The sequence below is a fragment of the Astyanax mexicanus genome, chromosome 22 (genome assembly GCF_023375975.1).
Source record: "Astyanax mexicanus isolate ESR-SI-001 chromosome 22, AstMex3_surface, whole genome shotgun sequence".
Taxonomy (NCBI): Eukaryota; Metazoa; Chordata; class Actinopteri; order Characiformes; family Acestrorhamphidae; genus Astyanax; species Astyanax mexicanus.
Genome location: NC_064429.1, coordinates 6,459,087 through 6,475,773, shown reverse-complemented (window position 1 = coordinate 6,475,773; position 16,687 = coordinate 6,459,087). Strand labels below are relative to the sequence as shown.

At 38.7% G+C, this 16,687-nt stretch overlaps 2 protein-coding genes across 2 annotated transcripts in view; one reads left to right on the top strand and one right to left on the bottom strand.

Annotated features, from left to right (window-relative positions):
- The window catches only part of slc4a5a (solute carrier family 4 member 5a), a 111,185-nt gene that overhangs the window by 2,780 nt on the left and 91,718 nt on the right, over positions 1 to 16,687 (top strand). Inside the window, exons 2-3 of the mRNA XM_022666875.2 lie at positions 6,430 to 6,485; positions 13,575 to 13,805. Of these exons, the coding sequence (XP_022522596.2) occupies positions 6,431 to 6,485; positions 13,575 to 13,805 (286 nt within the window). The 5' untranslated portion in view covers position 6,430. The remainder of the gene's footprint in view (positions 1 to 6,429; positions 6,486 to 13,574; positions 13,806 to 16,687) is intronic.
- tacr1a (tachykinin receptor 1a) overlaps positions 1 to 16,687 on the bottom strand; it is a 185,060-nt gene that overhangs the window by 139,726 nt on the left and 28,647 nt on the right. The gene's annotated exons all lie outside the window — the stretch shown is intronic.

Here is a 16,687-nt window from a genome sequence, read left to right as displayed (position 1 = left end):
TAAAAACTAGTCAAGTAGCTTCCAGTTTTAATTGGAGGACTGTGGAGTTTAAAGTAGAAATTAACTTAAAGTAGTTTAAAGTAGAACTCTGGTGTGAAATTAATCACTAGACCCTTTTAAACCATTTAAACCAGGGGCATAATTTGCCCTATTAATAATGGTGTAAAAAGCTATTTATCTGCAGGGGCAAATTATGCCCCAAGCAGCTGAGCAAAAAGCACAAAATTACTGAATCTCAGAAAGCTGTGGGAGAACAGAGGTGGTCTATTCAACAAAGGTTATAACTCTTTATCATGTTTTACAACACCCAAAGTCAATTTCACCCCGGAGTTCTCCTTTAAAAACTTCAGGACAAAATACCTGATGGGCCTCAGGTGCTCAGATGCTGGTTGTGGACAGTAAAAACATGTCTCATCTGAAAGACCCTTCAGAGAGCTTTGGTAGATTGGATCACCATTCTTAGACACTTGCAACTTCCATGTTACAGCTAGCTAAATAAATCATACTGAAACTCTGCCAGACTCTATATTATTAACCCCTACACTCAAGACAAGCATAAAGGAATATTAAAAAAAAAAAAAAAACATTTTTGAGAATATGTTTAGAACAGTTCTAATAGTAAAAGTAAGCATGTAAGAACATTATACAAATTCAGCTCAAGACTAGTTTTTACTGGTAGCTGGTTCAGATGGTCTAAGCTGGTTCTTCAATGGTAAAGGTGGTTAAAAACTGGTCATGCGTAAGAAAAAATAAATTCTCTATACCGGTAAGCTAGCTAGTTGGTATTTGGTGTATATGCTCATGCTTGGTGATGATGGTCATGCTTGTCAAGGTGCGGTCATGCTGGCCAACCAGCTTGGCATTGATGGTCAACCAGACTGGCGATGCTGATCAACCAGCTTCGTGTTGCTGGCCAACTAGCTTGGCCATGATGCTCAACCAGCTTGGCATTGCTGGACAACCAGACTGGCCAGGATGGTCAACCAGCTTGGGGATGCTGGACAACCAGCTTGGGGATGCTGGACAACCAGCTTGGGGATGCTGGACAACCAGCTTGGTGATGCTGGACAACCAGCTTGTCCATGATGGTCAACCAACTTGGTGATACTGGTCAACCAAACTGGCGATGCTGGTCAACCAGCTTGGCCTTGATGGTCGACCACCTTGGCGTTGCTGGTCAACCAGCTTGGCCATGATGGTCAACCAGCTTTGTTTCACTGATTTCCTAACTTCTTGGTCTTATTGGCCATATGAGCAAACAAGTATGGCATTAGTGGTCATTCTGGGTGACCAGCTTGGTTAACTGGCTATAGAACAGCTAAACCCTCAAAAAACAAACAAACAAAAAAAATATTCCTTATACTGATCAAGATTTAAACAACTTTGCCAAAAGGTTATGTTTATTCTACATATGTCTGAAGTAAAAAAAAATATTGTGAAAGTATGTAAGTGGTTGCTTCCATATTCTTTTTAAATCCAATATGATATCATTATCCCCATACCTGATTGAAACACCGTCTGAGAGAGAGATCAGTATGTAAGAAATCTCTACTATTATCTTGTCTATATTTTCAGACAAGACCAAATCACTAGGTACGCTCCTCTTTAATGGTTTCGGTGGAGAATTGAGCTCAAATATGTGTCGTTTTGAAGACTGATTCCTTGGCATTTTCAGCTTTGCTGAATGACTGCCAAAAGTTTCTCATTTCAAAGTTTCCTTTTTAATTATTAATTCTTGACGTTGGATAACAGAGCTGTGGAACTCATACTATTGCACAATGATATCTAATTCAGCTTTCAGGAAATGAAAACTGCTAGTTTAATGGAGCTTAGATTGCAGACTTTTTGTTGTGACTCAAAGCGGAGTTAGCATTAGTTAGCGAGCTGCGCTGTGTATTGTGAATGAAAAGGAACCCTCCAATTATAAACCGAGAGAGGAAGTCTACACTGACAGCGTACGGGACTCGGAAACAGGCGTGGTGGCGCATTGATCGCTAATTAACGATTGTGTCAGAATCCCAATTACAGCTCATGTGTGCTGGTAGGAGATTTGGAGGAGAAGAGAGGGAGATATGGGAGCATGAATTGTAAGGTAATGTAGAAATGTAATGGATGTGGGTAGCCATTGATTTAGCCTGTCAGAGCAGTCTCTATCTCCCTCTCTCTCTCTCTCTCTCTCTCTCTCTATCTCTCTCTCTCTCTCTGTCTCTCTCTCTCGCTCTCTCTCTTTATCTCTCTCTCTCTCTCTCTCTCGCTCTCTCTCTTTTTCTCTCGTTCATTCTCAGTGCAGGGGGGTGAAGGACATGGATCAATGGTGTGACAGTGTTAATTATCCAACCGGAAAACTGACAGAACTAACCTGAACCAGTGCTTTCATACTGTCCTAACACCATCTACATTTATATAAATACTATAAACTTTTAAATAAAATTTCATATAAATTCTCCTACAGTGCTTCCACCCACTGGCCACTTTATTAGAAACACTTACCTACATTGTGTTTCCACTCACTTGACACTTTATTAGAAACACCTAATTACTACCTTGTACTTCCAGTAACTGGCCACTTTATTAGAAACACCTTTTAACTACCTTGTTCTTCCACTCACTGGCCACTTTATTAGAAACACACATTTACTACCTTGTGCTTCCACTCACTGGCCACTTTATTAGAAACACATTTTAACTACCTTGTACTAACACACATTGGCCACTTTATTAGAAACACTTACCTACATTGTGCTTTCACACACTGGCCACTTTATTAGAAACACTTACCTACATTGTGCTTTCACTCACTTGACACTTAATTAGAAACACCTTCTTACTACATTGTGTTTCCATTCACTGGCCACTTCATTAGAAACAACTAGCTACTGGCTTTTGCTTCCACACACTGGCCACTTTATTGGAAACCCCAACACACATTGTGGTTCCACTCATTGGCCACTTTATTAGAAACACCTTCTTATTACATTGTGTTTCCACTCACTGGCCACTTTATTAGAAACACCTTATTTTCTAATGGTGTTAAAGTGTTAGCATTTAGCTTCCAAGGTAGTCAACGAAGGAAGGAAGACTAAACTGACTTTCTAAACTATATGTCAAAACAAAACAAAACATGCTAACAAATGTTAGCACTTAGCTTCCAAAGATAACCAATGTTCTCCAGGATCTTAGAAGAGGAAGACAAGTTCAAGTTTAAAATTAATTACTTAGCATTCAAAACTGAGGAGACCCTGCTAATAAATGTTAGCACTTGGCATTTAGCCTCCAGGATAGTTGAGCAAGGATAATCAAAGTTATCTAGCACATTGAAGGAAGATGACCAGAACTAAATGATACTTGAAAGAAAAAAACATGCTCATCAATTTTCAAAGACAAACCAAAAATGTTAGTATTCAGCATTTAGCCTCAGATGCACTAACAGGGGTCCTACCTATACTGGAATTTCAGGGAGTCTCCTTAATCACTGCAAATTATAAACAGTACCCAGGAAATCACCCCCCAACAAACTTCCAAAAGTAAAACAAAACATTCTCGTAATTTGTTAGCATTTAGCGTCCAACAGAGTTAACTCCAGCATTGTGCAGTTGTACCTAAAACAAACCAAACATGTCAGTAATGTTAGCTTTTAGCCTCTAAGAAAGCTGACCAAGAATAACCAAACTCACCTAACCTAAACCAAAATCACTAAACTGTACTGCAAAGCAAAATAAACCTAACAAATGTTAACATTTAGCATTTAGCATTGATCCACCAAAATAGTCAACAAAAGGAGGAAGGCAACACTACACTGTACTGCAAAGCAAAATAAACCTGCTAACAGATAAAGCATTTAGCATTTAGCATCCAGCACGAGTGTTCACCTAGGATAATGTTCTCCAGCACAAAAACAAAACAGGCCAGCAACAAGAGACTTTAGCATGCTAATAAATGCTGCTAATAAATATTAGCATTTAGCTTTCAGTAGCGTTGTCCGAGGATAACTAACCTTGGGAATTTATGGGAATACCATCCATAAATTTTATTTCTGAACAAAACAAAGCCTGTACATGTTGATAGCTTTTAGCACTTAGCCTCCAAAACTACCTACAACCCTATATTGCACTTTAAAACACATTAGCATTTGAAATTAGCTTTGATGTGAATTGATTACACACCTCTCAATTGGTGTAGCTTCCAAGATAGTAAACCAAGAAAGCAAGACTAAACTGACTTTCTAAACCATAAATAAAGGCAAAAAAACTGCTAGCAAATGTTAGCACTTAGCTTCCAAAAATAACCAATGTTCTCCAGGATCTTAGAAAGGGAAAACAATCAATGCATTTAAAATTAACTACTTCATAAATACCAGCCAACAATCTTAGCATTCAAAACTGAGGAGAATCTGCTAATAAATGTTAGCACTTGGCATGTACAGGGGTTGGACAATGAAACTAAAACACCATCATGGCTAAATTGGAGCAGCCTGGTGGACAATCTTCATTAATTGCACATTGCACCAGTAAGAGCAGTAAGAGTGTGAAGGTTCAATTAGCAGGGTAAGAGCACAGTTTTGCTCAAACCACATCCAACAGGATTAACTGTGGACGCTGTAAGAGGAAGCTGTCTGAAAGGGATGTTCGGGTGCTAACCCGGATTGTTTTCTAAAAAACATAAAACCATAGCTGATCAAATCATGGCAGAATTCAATGTGCACCTCAACTCCTGTTTCCACCACAACCAGAGTTCTTTTGTTGGAAAAAATTGAACCGGTCACGGCCTGCGCTCGCAGGACTGTTTAGGGCAGATTTGGCATGTGTCAAGAGCGGCACGGGTCCTGGTGAGGTTTTAATTATGCATGTTTCCATCGAGCATGGCTGAGTTTAATTATTTGAGTATTGATGAGGGATTGGCAGAGAGCCAGGAGGCAGGTCAATGCTCGGTGCGTGCTGCCACTGCCTCGAGTCACGGCCATGACCCGGGACCTCGGTCACCTGGGACAGCAGTCAGCAGAGGAACTAGAGCAGTGTCACACACACACACACACTGTAATCTCCTGTATGGACTCCTGTATGGACCATTTAGCCACGTTGATTCGTTTCTAAACATTTAATTAAGCAGATGTGAAAACTGTAATCGCACTCAGGTGCGGATCAAAACAACCAGTCCCACATGAACTCTGAAGCGGTTCATTTGTGGTGAGAACGTGATCCGGTCTCAATCCGACCCAGCTATCAAATATACTCCTTTTATTTGAGATAAACTGCTGATAAGACGCAGTTTAATCTGATATATATTAGCCAGATAATGCTAATTACCACAGCTATGAGCAAACGCTGTCTCTGCTGCTCCATGCTGTTTACACACGCTCAGTATGTGCTGGATACACTGCTCGAAAAAAAAGAAATTGTGTTCTGTGTTAAAGCAATCAAAGGAGACGATGTGCTCTTGGGATTATTGGTGCACATTTTGGTGTGTTTAGGTTTTTATGCCTGTGTGAAACCAAACCAAGCAGAGGGAGAAACTCCCCAAATAAACAAAACTCATCAACTGATCTGGACTATAGAAACTTACACAAACTACAGGTGTGAAAAATCTCTAACATTCACGTAACTAAATTTAAAACACTTACACAAGTGACGTTGACATTACAGTGACAAAAACATTCTATTAATATTCAGAAAGTTTGGCAGATTGAACAATCTGAATAACCTTCACTAAAGGCACATTATCAATAAACATCTATTTTTTGGTCTGTTTTCATATATACAGGGGTTGGACAATCAAACTAAAAACACCTGGTTTCAAACCACAATAATTTATTGTCCTGATGGACAGTTCTGTTGAAAACAGGAGAGTCGAGGTGCACATCGAGGTGAATTCTGCCGTGATTTAATCAGCCGTGGTTTTATGTTTTTTGGATACAATCCAAGTTAGCACCCGAACATCCCTTTCAGACAGCTTTCTCTTACAGCGTCCACAGTTAATCCTGTTGGATGTGGTTGGTCCTTCTTGGTGGTATGGAGTGTTGATCATCCTCTAGTCCTTCATCAGTGCCCTCAGCACTACTGCATTAGAAGCTGTGCACAACACACCACCACCATCCTGATCTGTGGTGGATTTCTCTCCTTTGGGGGCTAACCGAGTATTGAAGAACAGGGTGAAAGGAGGATTAATAAAAAATTATACAGAGAAACAGACACAGAACTACAGTCTGTGAATTATTATACAACTACAAACTGTTTCTATATATTCAGTAGAGCTGAGGTGTATGTGTTAAGAACATATAGCTGCTAATTTTCAAACCAAAATGCCATTATTAATATTATCAGAGCTGAAAAAATGGATAATGGGTGTAGAAACAAGAAGGAGGTCATAATGTTATGCTTGATCAGTGTATGTACAGTAACTACAGTAACTACTTCTCTCACTTTACTCTTACAGAATGGACCATGATCGAGGGATGGGCAATAGTCGCTACCGCTATGAAGAGGAGGAAGGTGAGTACCGTACATACACCATACTTAAATATAAAAAAAATATATGCCCCATATGTATTGTTTTCTTTAAGAAATTACAGTTTTGTTTACTTAACTTAGTTTAGCTTTACAGGTCCCATCCAGCAGCGAGATTTGCTGAATTAGAAGGAAAAATGGCGGCAACCCTGTTCCTTACTAGTGTAGCATAATGTGCCTTATAATCCGGTGCACCTTATGCATTAAAATAAAACAGAAAATAGATGTTGTATAGTGTGCTTTATAATCCGTGCACTTTATAATCAGGTGCGCATTATAATCCAGTGTGCCATGTACAGGGGTTGGACAATGAAACTAAAACACCTGTCATTTTAGTGTGGGGGGTTTCATGGCTAAATTGGAGCGGCCTGGTGGCCAATCATCATTAATTGCACATTATTGCACCAGTAAGAGCAGAGTGTGAAGGTTCAATTATCAGGGTAAGAGCACAGTTTTGCTTAAAATATTACATTATATTACACAACATTATGGGAGACATACCAGAGTTCAAAAGAGGACAAATTGTTGGTGCACGTCTTGCTGGAGCATCTGTGACCAAGACAGCAAGTCTTTGTGATGCATCAAGAGCCACGGTATCCAGGGTAATGTCAGCGAGATACCACCAAGAAGGACCAACCACATCCAACAGGATTAACTGTGGACGCTGTAAGAGGAAGCTGTCTGAAAGGGATGTTCGGGTGCTAACCCGGATTGTATCCAAAAAACATGAAACCACGGCTGATCAAATCACGCAGAATTCACCTCGATGTGCACCTCAACTCTCCTGTTTCCACCAGAACTGTCCGTCGCCACAGTAAATTATTGTGCTCTAAAACCACAATAAAAAATATATGAAAACAGACCAGTTAAGGTTATTCAGGCCTCAAAATATACAAAAACAAGTACACAACCATTCACAAGCAATCAGCCCTGTTACTAAAGATGGAGGCAGAAGCTATCAATTATGATTGCTGCCTATTTATGCTCATGTTTGTGTGCTCCTGTAATCAGTAATCATTAAGCAGCCGGTTCACAAGACTCCCAGCCTGAGTGCGGATTGAGCCCATTTGATTTTCAAGCATGTTGACATATTGCTTCTAATAAGCCACTGATTTGCTTAATTTGTATCAGTCTGAATAACTTAACAGCCGTTCACTTATCCTCTCTATGAGCTGATACGTAATGACAGCTGCAGTAAAGCTCTAGAATAATGAAAAGAAAGTTGATTAATATTACTTGCAAAGTTTGTCTGTGTTTATAGAATTCATTAAGTGTTTTTACATGCACTCTATAATCTGACTACTAACTATAATAACTATAAAAATACATATTTTGTCACAAATCTGATCAAACCCTTTAAATGCACTTGCGTAAGTGAGTCTGAGAATGTTGAGTGATTATCAGAATCAGTCAATAAGTTTATAAAAAATCAATAAGTAACAGTTTAGGATCGTGAGCCATGGGAGGATATTTAAAGGTTCATAGCAGCTCTTTATAAAGCTTCACAGTACCACCATAAACATACATAAACCAAACGTTAAAGTTATATGCTGTCTAGAACTCATTTTATTTTCCCCAAGTACACTTACAACGTACTTAACTATTCTGTTAAGCTCTGCCACCATGATCAGGGAATCGCTGGTTTAAATCCTGGTCATGCAGCTTGCCATCAGCTGCAGGAGCCCAAAAAGAGAGAGCACAATTGTGCCTTGCTCTTTCTCTCTGGGTGGGTACAGTAGATGGCGCTCTTTCCCCTCATCACTCCTAGGGTGATGTAGATCAGCACAAGGCTGCATCTGTGAGCTGATGTATCAGAACTGAGTTGCTGCGCTTTCCTCCGAGCGTTAGCGCTGTGATGCTACTTGGTAATGCAGCATCAGCAGCAGCTCAAAAAGAGGCGGAGTCTGATTTCACATGTATCGGAGGAGGCATGTGTTAGTCTTCACCCTCCTGGTGTTGGGACAAATACATATTAATTATTTATTACTATTTTTTTACCCTCTCTCCCATTAATTACTAAATTACTCTCTACCAACTTTTATTCTTTCTCTTTTTAGCTATGTTAATTTGCGTTTGTTGTTTTTTTTTCATTTATTTTTTGCACTTCTTTAGTTTTTGTCTGGCAAGCAAAACAAAACAAAAACAATTAAATGTAAAAACAATTGTTTTTCAAAGTAAAGATTAATATTATTCCTCTATATATATATGTGCTATAGTACAGGTGTATCTTAGAACATATTAAATAGCATTGAAAAGTTACTTTATTTCAGTAATTCAGTTAAAAATGTGATATATTATATATATTATATATTATATATTATATTTATGTATTAAACACAGAGTGATCTATTTTAAGAGTTTATTTATTTATTTGTTGATGATTATGAAGCTTACAGCCAATGAAAACCCAAAAATCAGTATCTCAGAATATTAGAATGTAATATTAGACCAATTGGTACTTTTGGCAGTGTGGGCAGTGTGCCAAATCCTGCTGGAAAATGAAATCCACATCTCCATAAAAGTTATCAGCAGAGGGAAGCATGAAGCATGAACCATCACTGATTGGTGAAAATTCACACTAGACCTCGAGCAGTTTGGACTGTGTGTCTCTCCACTCTTCCTCCAGACTTTGGTCTCTTGATTTACAAATGAAATGTAAAATTTACTGATGATCAGTGATGGTTTGGATAAAGAGACATGTCATCTGCTGGTGTTGATCCACTGTGTTTTATTATCAAGTCTAAAGTCAGTGCAGTTTTGTTTTCCCACAAAATCTTACAGCACTTCATGCTTCCCTCTGCTACTGACAACTTTTATGGAGATGTGGATTTCATTTTCCAGCAGGATTCGGCACACTGCCCACACTGCCAAAAGTACCAATTGTTCTTATAAAATATTAAAATTTTCTGAGACACTGATTTTTGGGTATTCATTGGCTATAAACCATAATTATCAACAATAAAATAAATAAATGTATAAAATAGATCACTCTTAAGCTGATTTTAGTTGCACCTGTATGTTCATTCAGAGTAAATCAGTAATTTTTGAGGTTTTAAAGATGAGCTTCAGATCTTCAGCTGATACAGCAGCAGGTCTATCTGTCTTCTTCAGTTATATTTATGAAGCTCAAGATGAATATGCTTCATAACAAAACGCATGTTTCATTTCAGACCCTTAATAAGACGTCAGTGTTTATTATAAATTAATGCAGCCCTGAAAAAAACAACATGCTTAGTTCCGCATTATTTGGCGTCTCAGCGGCATGGAAATCTAATGATGATTTAATAACTCTGCTTTGATCAAATGAGCTGAGTAATTATTCATATGCAGACAGTAATGATCCACCGCTGCAGTCATTTACTGAAGGCAGTTCAGGCTCTGGTTTCTGACAGTGATAGATAGTGTGGACAGGTATTACATACGTGTGTTAAATTAATACACATGAATTATTATTATTATTATTATTATTAAGGAATTCTTAATTATGAGTTTGATGGATTTCACCAAATTGAAATCCTCTGGAATATAATCGAGAGGAAGATGGATGATCAAAAACCATCAAACCACCAAACTGAACTGCTTGAATTTTTGCACCAGGAGTAAAGCAGCATAAAGTTATCCAAAAGCAGTGTGTAAGACTGGTGGAGGAGAACATGATGCCAAGATGCACAAAAAAACTGTGATTAAAAACCAGGGTTATTCCACCAAATATTGATTTCTGAACTCTTAAAACTTTATGAATATGAACTTGTGTTCTTTGCATTATTTGAGGTCTGAAAGCTCTGCATCTTTTTTTGTTATTTCAGACATTTCTCATTTTCTGCAAATAGATGCTCTAAATGACAATATTTTTATTTGGAATTTGGGAAATGTTGTCTCTAGTTTATAGAATGAAACAACAATGTTCATTTTACTCAAACATAAACCTATAAATAGCAAAATCAGAGAAACAGATTCAGAAATTTAAGGGGTCTCTTATTTTTTTCCAGAGATGTATATGTTTAAAAATAAGTAAAAGACTCGTTCAAAAAGTAATTGGAATTTGTATTTAAATTGAATTACTTTTGCATACATCACTTTTTAATAAAGCTAATAAAACGTAATTATCCTTTAGTATGTGTTGAAGTGTCTCGTGAACACTTATATTTGACTGCATATACAATATTATTTTATTATTAAAAATATCTGATAAAATATATGTATTATTTATACATTTTTGTTATAGTTTATTTCTATCATATACAAAAACTGTATCACATTTAAAAAAAAAGAACATTATTTTAAATTTATAGAAATTATATATTTTTTATAATTGTATAATGTGTAACTGATATTTAGCCACTGTTTTATTCCTGGCTTCTGTATTGTGTGTTATATCTTTATTTTTAGTATTTAATACTTTTAATATATACATATATAATTAATATACAACTCTAATTTAAATGAAGTTGGTACAATGTGTAAAACATGAAAAAAAAAGAAAACATGAAAAACAGAGTACAACCATTAGCAAATCCTTTTCAACCTATATGATAGGATTTTGGATCTTGCTCATGAATGTTCATACATGTAAACATATCGCCTCTGATTGGCTAACAGCAATGTGACACCAGGAGGCAGCAAGATAAACAACAGTTAAACACATTTTAAAATAAAGACATTTTTACACTAATAACAGTCTTTATAATGTCATATGTTACATTACAATATGTGTAATAATGCCCTGCTAAGTGCAGTTTAGCCAATGACCTAGAGTCTTAGAGTCTCTGTAAAATGCAGAATCCACCGGAGATCCTATTTAAACCTCTAGTTACACACAGAAGTGGGTTGTCCAGGTCCAGAAAGTAAAAATTCAACACAGGGTTTTTCTATAGATAAATTCTAACCATTTGTTCCTTAGCTCTAAATTACTGGGTAAAGCATAAAACACTGGTGTGTTATTCGCACTCATAACACAGGAACGAGCTGCCATGCTGTTCCTAGCACTGTTAGCTCCTATCTAACGAGACGACATCGCTGCTCGGCTTCAGCTCTACCTGTGGGTGGTCATGAGCCGAGGTGGGCGGGGCCATGAATACTAATTCACGGGTTGACATAGACACGTTGCTTTTCCTGATCAACTCGTTTTTCTGAATATTTTCTTTTGCTACCTACTGCAAAGAATGAAGCTTGAGACCTACTGTATTTCACAAAGAACAAGAAAAAGTGGATTTTAGCGGAATTGAGTGATGTTGACTGATGCTGATGCTGATGCTGTTCGAGGCCCACTCCACACACTCATTCCCCCCCGAGTGTTTGTCACATTAAGCCATTCCTGGTCTCTGTGATGAGTTCTGGTTGTGATCATTAAGAAGCTGTTTGGGGTCAGAGTCGACCCATTCATCATCATCACTCCAAGGCTGAGTGGACAGATCCGATCCCACGCTGGTCCTGATGCTTGATCTGTGGCTGGTGGTGTGAAGGTGTGGTTAATGTGACGCTGGAGCTCCGGGGGAAAGGAAAGCGGGATTAATGCGAGGCGTTAGAGTCACATTATGTTTCTTTTATTTATAATCGTCTCACTGGAACCAATTACACTGAAGTGGAGGTAAACATGCACACATCAGTCCCGCCGCGGTAATGTGATATCCCTTATCAGAACCAGCGTGGAGATAAAGCTGAATTCATTTGTTTGGTCTCAGCGCAGCGTTTCACTCCGTGAAGATATCCAGAGCATGAAATTACCACCCAGAATCACTGTCTGCTCTGTTCTACAAGATTCACTGATAACAAGAAAATTACCTTCAGTTAAACTGCGTTAACAATACCAGCATACTGATCACGCTTACTGTTTACTCAGTGGCCAATTTATCAGAAACACCTGTTTAGTGCTTCTATTCAGTGGCCACTTTATTAGAAACACCTGTCTAGTGCTTTTGCTCACTGGCCATTTTATCAGAAACACCTGTTTAGTGCTACCATTCAGTGCCTACTTTATTAAAAAACATACTACTCACTGGCCACTTTATCAGAAACATCTGTCTATTCTATTGCTCCATTCAGTGGCCACTTTATTAGAAACACCTGTCTAGTACTTTCACTCACTGGCCACTTTATCAGAAACACCTGTCTAGAGCTTCTCCTCAGTGGCCACTTTATTAGAAACACCTATTTAGTACATTGTGCTTCCATTTAGTGGCCACTTTATAAGAAACACCTGTCTAGTGCTTCCAATCAGTAGCCACTTTATTAAAATCACCTGTTTAGTATTCCACTCAGTGGCCAGTTTATTAGAAACACCTATATAGAGCTTTTACTCTCTGGCCACTTTATCAGAAACACCTGTCTAGTGCTTCCACTCAGCGGCCACTTTATCAGAAACACCTGTCTAGTGCTTCCACTCAAGGGCCACTTTATCAGAAACACCTCTCTAGTGCTTCCACTCAGTGGCCACTTTATTAGAAACACCTATCTAGAGCTTCCACTCTCTGGCCACTTTATTAGAAACACCTGTCTAGTGCTTTTAATCACTGGCCACTATATCGGAAACACCTGTCTAGTGCTTCCATTTAGTGGCCACTTTATTAGAAACACTTATCTAGTGCCTACTGTTAGTGGCCACTTCATTAGAAACACCTATTTACTACATTGTGCTTTCACTCATAGGCCATTTTATTAGAAACACCTGTCTAGTGCTTCAACTCATTGGCCACTTTATTGGAAACACCTGTGTAGAGCTTCCACTCTCTGGCCACTTTATTAGAAATACCTGTCTAGTGCTTTTAATCACTGGCCACTATATCGGAAACACCTGTCTAGTGCTTCCTCATAGTGGCCACTTTATTAGAAACACCTGTCTAGTGTTTCTACTCAGTGGCCACTTTATTAGAAACACCTGTCTAGAGCTTCCCCTCAGTGGTCACTTTATCAGAAACACCTGTGTAGTGCTTCCACTCTCTGGCCACTTTATTAGAAACACCTGTCTAGTGCTTTCAATCACTGTCCACTATATCGGAAACACCTGTCACCTGTCTATATCGGAAACACTCACCTATACATTAATATTTTACTGCATGTGTTTCTGTGTGTAAACAGATCAGCAGTCTATTTATATCGGCGTGCCGGTGCCGCGGGGATACCGGCGTAAGCGCAGGCGGAGGCGTTCCTCCATGTCCAGCCGGGACGCGACCGACGTGGAGCGAGGTTTACGCCACGACCACCACCGACACGAGCACTACGACTGTGACGACAGGGACCGCTACGAGCTGGAGACCGGAAGCCTCAACCAGCCGGACCACGGCCTTCCACCTGAAATCAGCAGAACCAGTGAGTAACCTTCATCAAACCAGTCCTTAGTCTTAGTCTCTATGTGAGAAATTTAGAGCATCTTTAGTGGGCCTGAGGACTGGTTTTAGATTTAGAACCTGTCCATAGCTGGCAATACAAGTGCAAATTTCAGGTGGGAACAGGTACCTCATGTGATACATCACTGGCTCTGCTGGAAATAAATAATAAATAATTAAGAGAGCACTTAAAAATGATGAGTTTCTTTGATTTCACCAAATTAAAATCCTCTGGAATATAATCAAAAGGAAGATGGATGATCACAAGCCATCAAACCAAACTGAACTGCTTGAATTTTTGCACCAGGAGTGGCTTTAAGCTATCCAAAAGCAGTGTGTAAGACTGGTGGAGGAGAACATGATGCCAAGATGCGTGAAAAAAACTGTGATTAAAAAACCTGGATTATTCCACCAAATATTGATTTCTGAACTCCTAAAACTTTATGCATTATTTGAGGTCTGAAAGCTCTGCATCTTTTTTTTTTTAATTTAGCTATTTCTCATTTTCTGAAAAGAAATGCTTTAAATGACAATATTTATGTTTGGAATTTGGGAGGAATGTTGTCTGTAGTTTATAGAATAAAACAACAGTTTTCATTTTACTTTAAATAAACTTATAAATAGCAAAATTAGATGAACTGATTCAGAAACGGATACGGTCTCTTAATTTTTTCCAGAGCAGAGCTGTATATAAAAACTCCAATAGCTCTCCATTCATCATCTGGATTCACACAGTGTGAACAAGCAGCTCAGTATCTGTCTCTGCTGAAACGCACCAAAAAAGCGCTGCACTGTTAAGATACCAACGTGCCAAAGTCAGAGCTCATCTGGCTCTTAAAGTGATTGCCGACTGGCACACTGATTGGTTTGAATAATTCCACATTAGGCTACGCCCAAAACACACCCATGATTAATTAAGAGAATTAGTACATGCCTTTTGCACGTATTTTTTGGGCCCTCACAATACCAAAGACACAACGGCACACCATAAATAAAGCTGCAGCATGGGTAATTGAAACGTGCATCAGGTATTGATCACTAAAATAGGGCTCAAATAAATTTCTTTTCAAATAGTTGAAGGTTAAGCTTCAGAAATCAAGCTAAAAATTGGGATGCAAGTGTGGGTAAGGCTAAAAGCTAACAAACCACAATATATTCATCTTGTTAACAACGTGTCACACTAAGAGAAGAGCTACGCTGTTTATAAATGGTTTATAAAGGGTTTATAAATGGTTTACAATTAGTGTATTAATGATTACTAATTAGGTTGTAAATGCCTTAAAAACCATTAATAATCAGTTATAACACATAGAACACATAGAAAGGGCAACAATATAGATGGCTGTGGGTTCACTATTAGGCAAACAACAGGTTCTTGTTGCCCTTTTTACGTCTGTGTTATAACTGATTATTAATGATTTTTAAGGCATTTACAACCAAATTAGTAACCATTAATAAACTAATTGTAAACCGTTGCTTTTATACAAAAGTTTTTTTTTTACAAAATGAATAAAGAAAATAAATCAAAGAACTTTAAGAAATTAAGAATGAATATGCTTTAATATGGACTGTGCCTTCCGCCAAAAAGTAGTTCCACAAAAACTGTAACAGAACTGAAACCTAACTACAAAACGGTGTATGGTTCATACAGACTAACACCACGAAAGTTAGCTTGAAATCAAAATTGTGAATAAGTGAAGATGGTAACGTTAGGAGCGTGAAATAACGCTAATACTCTCCTCTCCTGCTCTGTGGAGTCGTCTTCAGGTGAACGCTGCGCATTTTTGAGCATTTCTGCTTGTTTTGCTGGGTGGTGTTGGTTTTAGCTAGCCGGCTGGACTGTGGTTAGTGTAGGTTAGCGTAGCTTGCTTTAGCTCAGCATTAGCTTAGCTTAGCCTAGCCTGGCTGGTTAAGTTACCGTTCTGGCTGTCAGACGGTATTAGCCGAGCGATTTTCCTTCCCTTTTTTCCACAAAGACGAGCCAGTGCTGCAGGCGAGCGTGCCATGGTTGAGCGCTAGCCTGTGCTAAGCTAACGCTGCTGCTGATGCCGTTGATGATTATAAGCTGTACTGTGTGTATAAATACGCCGTCAATCAGCAACGCGTGGGCGGAGTGAAACATGTTTAGTGTGAGAAGGCCATGATGTTATCACAAATATCATCACGGCTAGAACACTTCTCAACCAATCAGATTGTGAGGTCGGAACTAACTGTTGTATAAAGAGCAATATCAGATGAAATACTCAATGACTGCATTCTTTTGTATTTCTTTTATTATGTAATATGTAATATGTATCTAATACCCTGTGTTCCCTCGGTAGTTTTGACTCACAAATAAATGCGTCACTGCATGCGTACCGTGTTTTTCCGGACCTCCAGAGTGTTTATCACACGTCCTGCAGCGGAGCTCTGCTGCTGGGGATGTGTGGCACGCACCTTATTGTGTTATTCAGCGGGAAGCAGCTGTCCTCATTCATAAAGACTGCAGGTCTCACTGAGGCTGGACTCCATTGTGAAAGGCCACATGTAAACAGATGATAAAATGTGGAGCCGCTTTCCCCCGGTGCTCATCGACGCAGCGCTCGATGCTATTGATCAGCGCTGGCCTGCTCTCAGAGCAGCGTGATTACAGTACAGCCACGGAAGTGAAGTGAACGCAGCTTTTACAGCTGGAACGTATTTGCTGCGCCGAGACTCTGGTCCCAGAGTGAACTCTGGGCTGTGGTAGATATGTGAAAGCGTTTATTAATTATTATGACTTACAGCTAAAAAAAAAACAAAAAAACAATCAGTATCTCAGAAAATTTGAATATTATATAAGATCAAATTAGTACTTTTGGCAGTGTGGGCAGTGTGCCAAGTCTT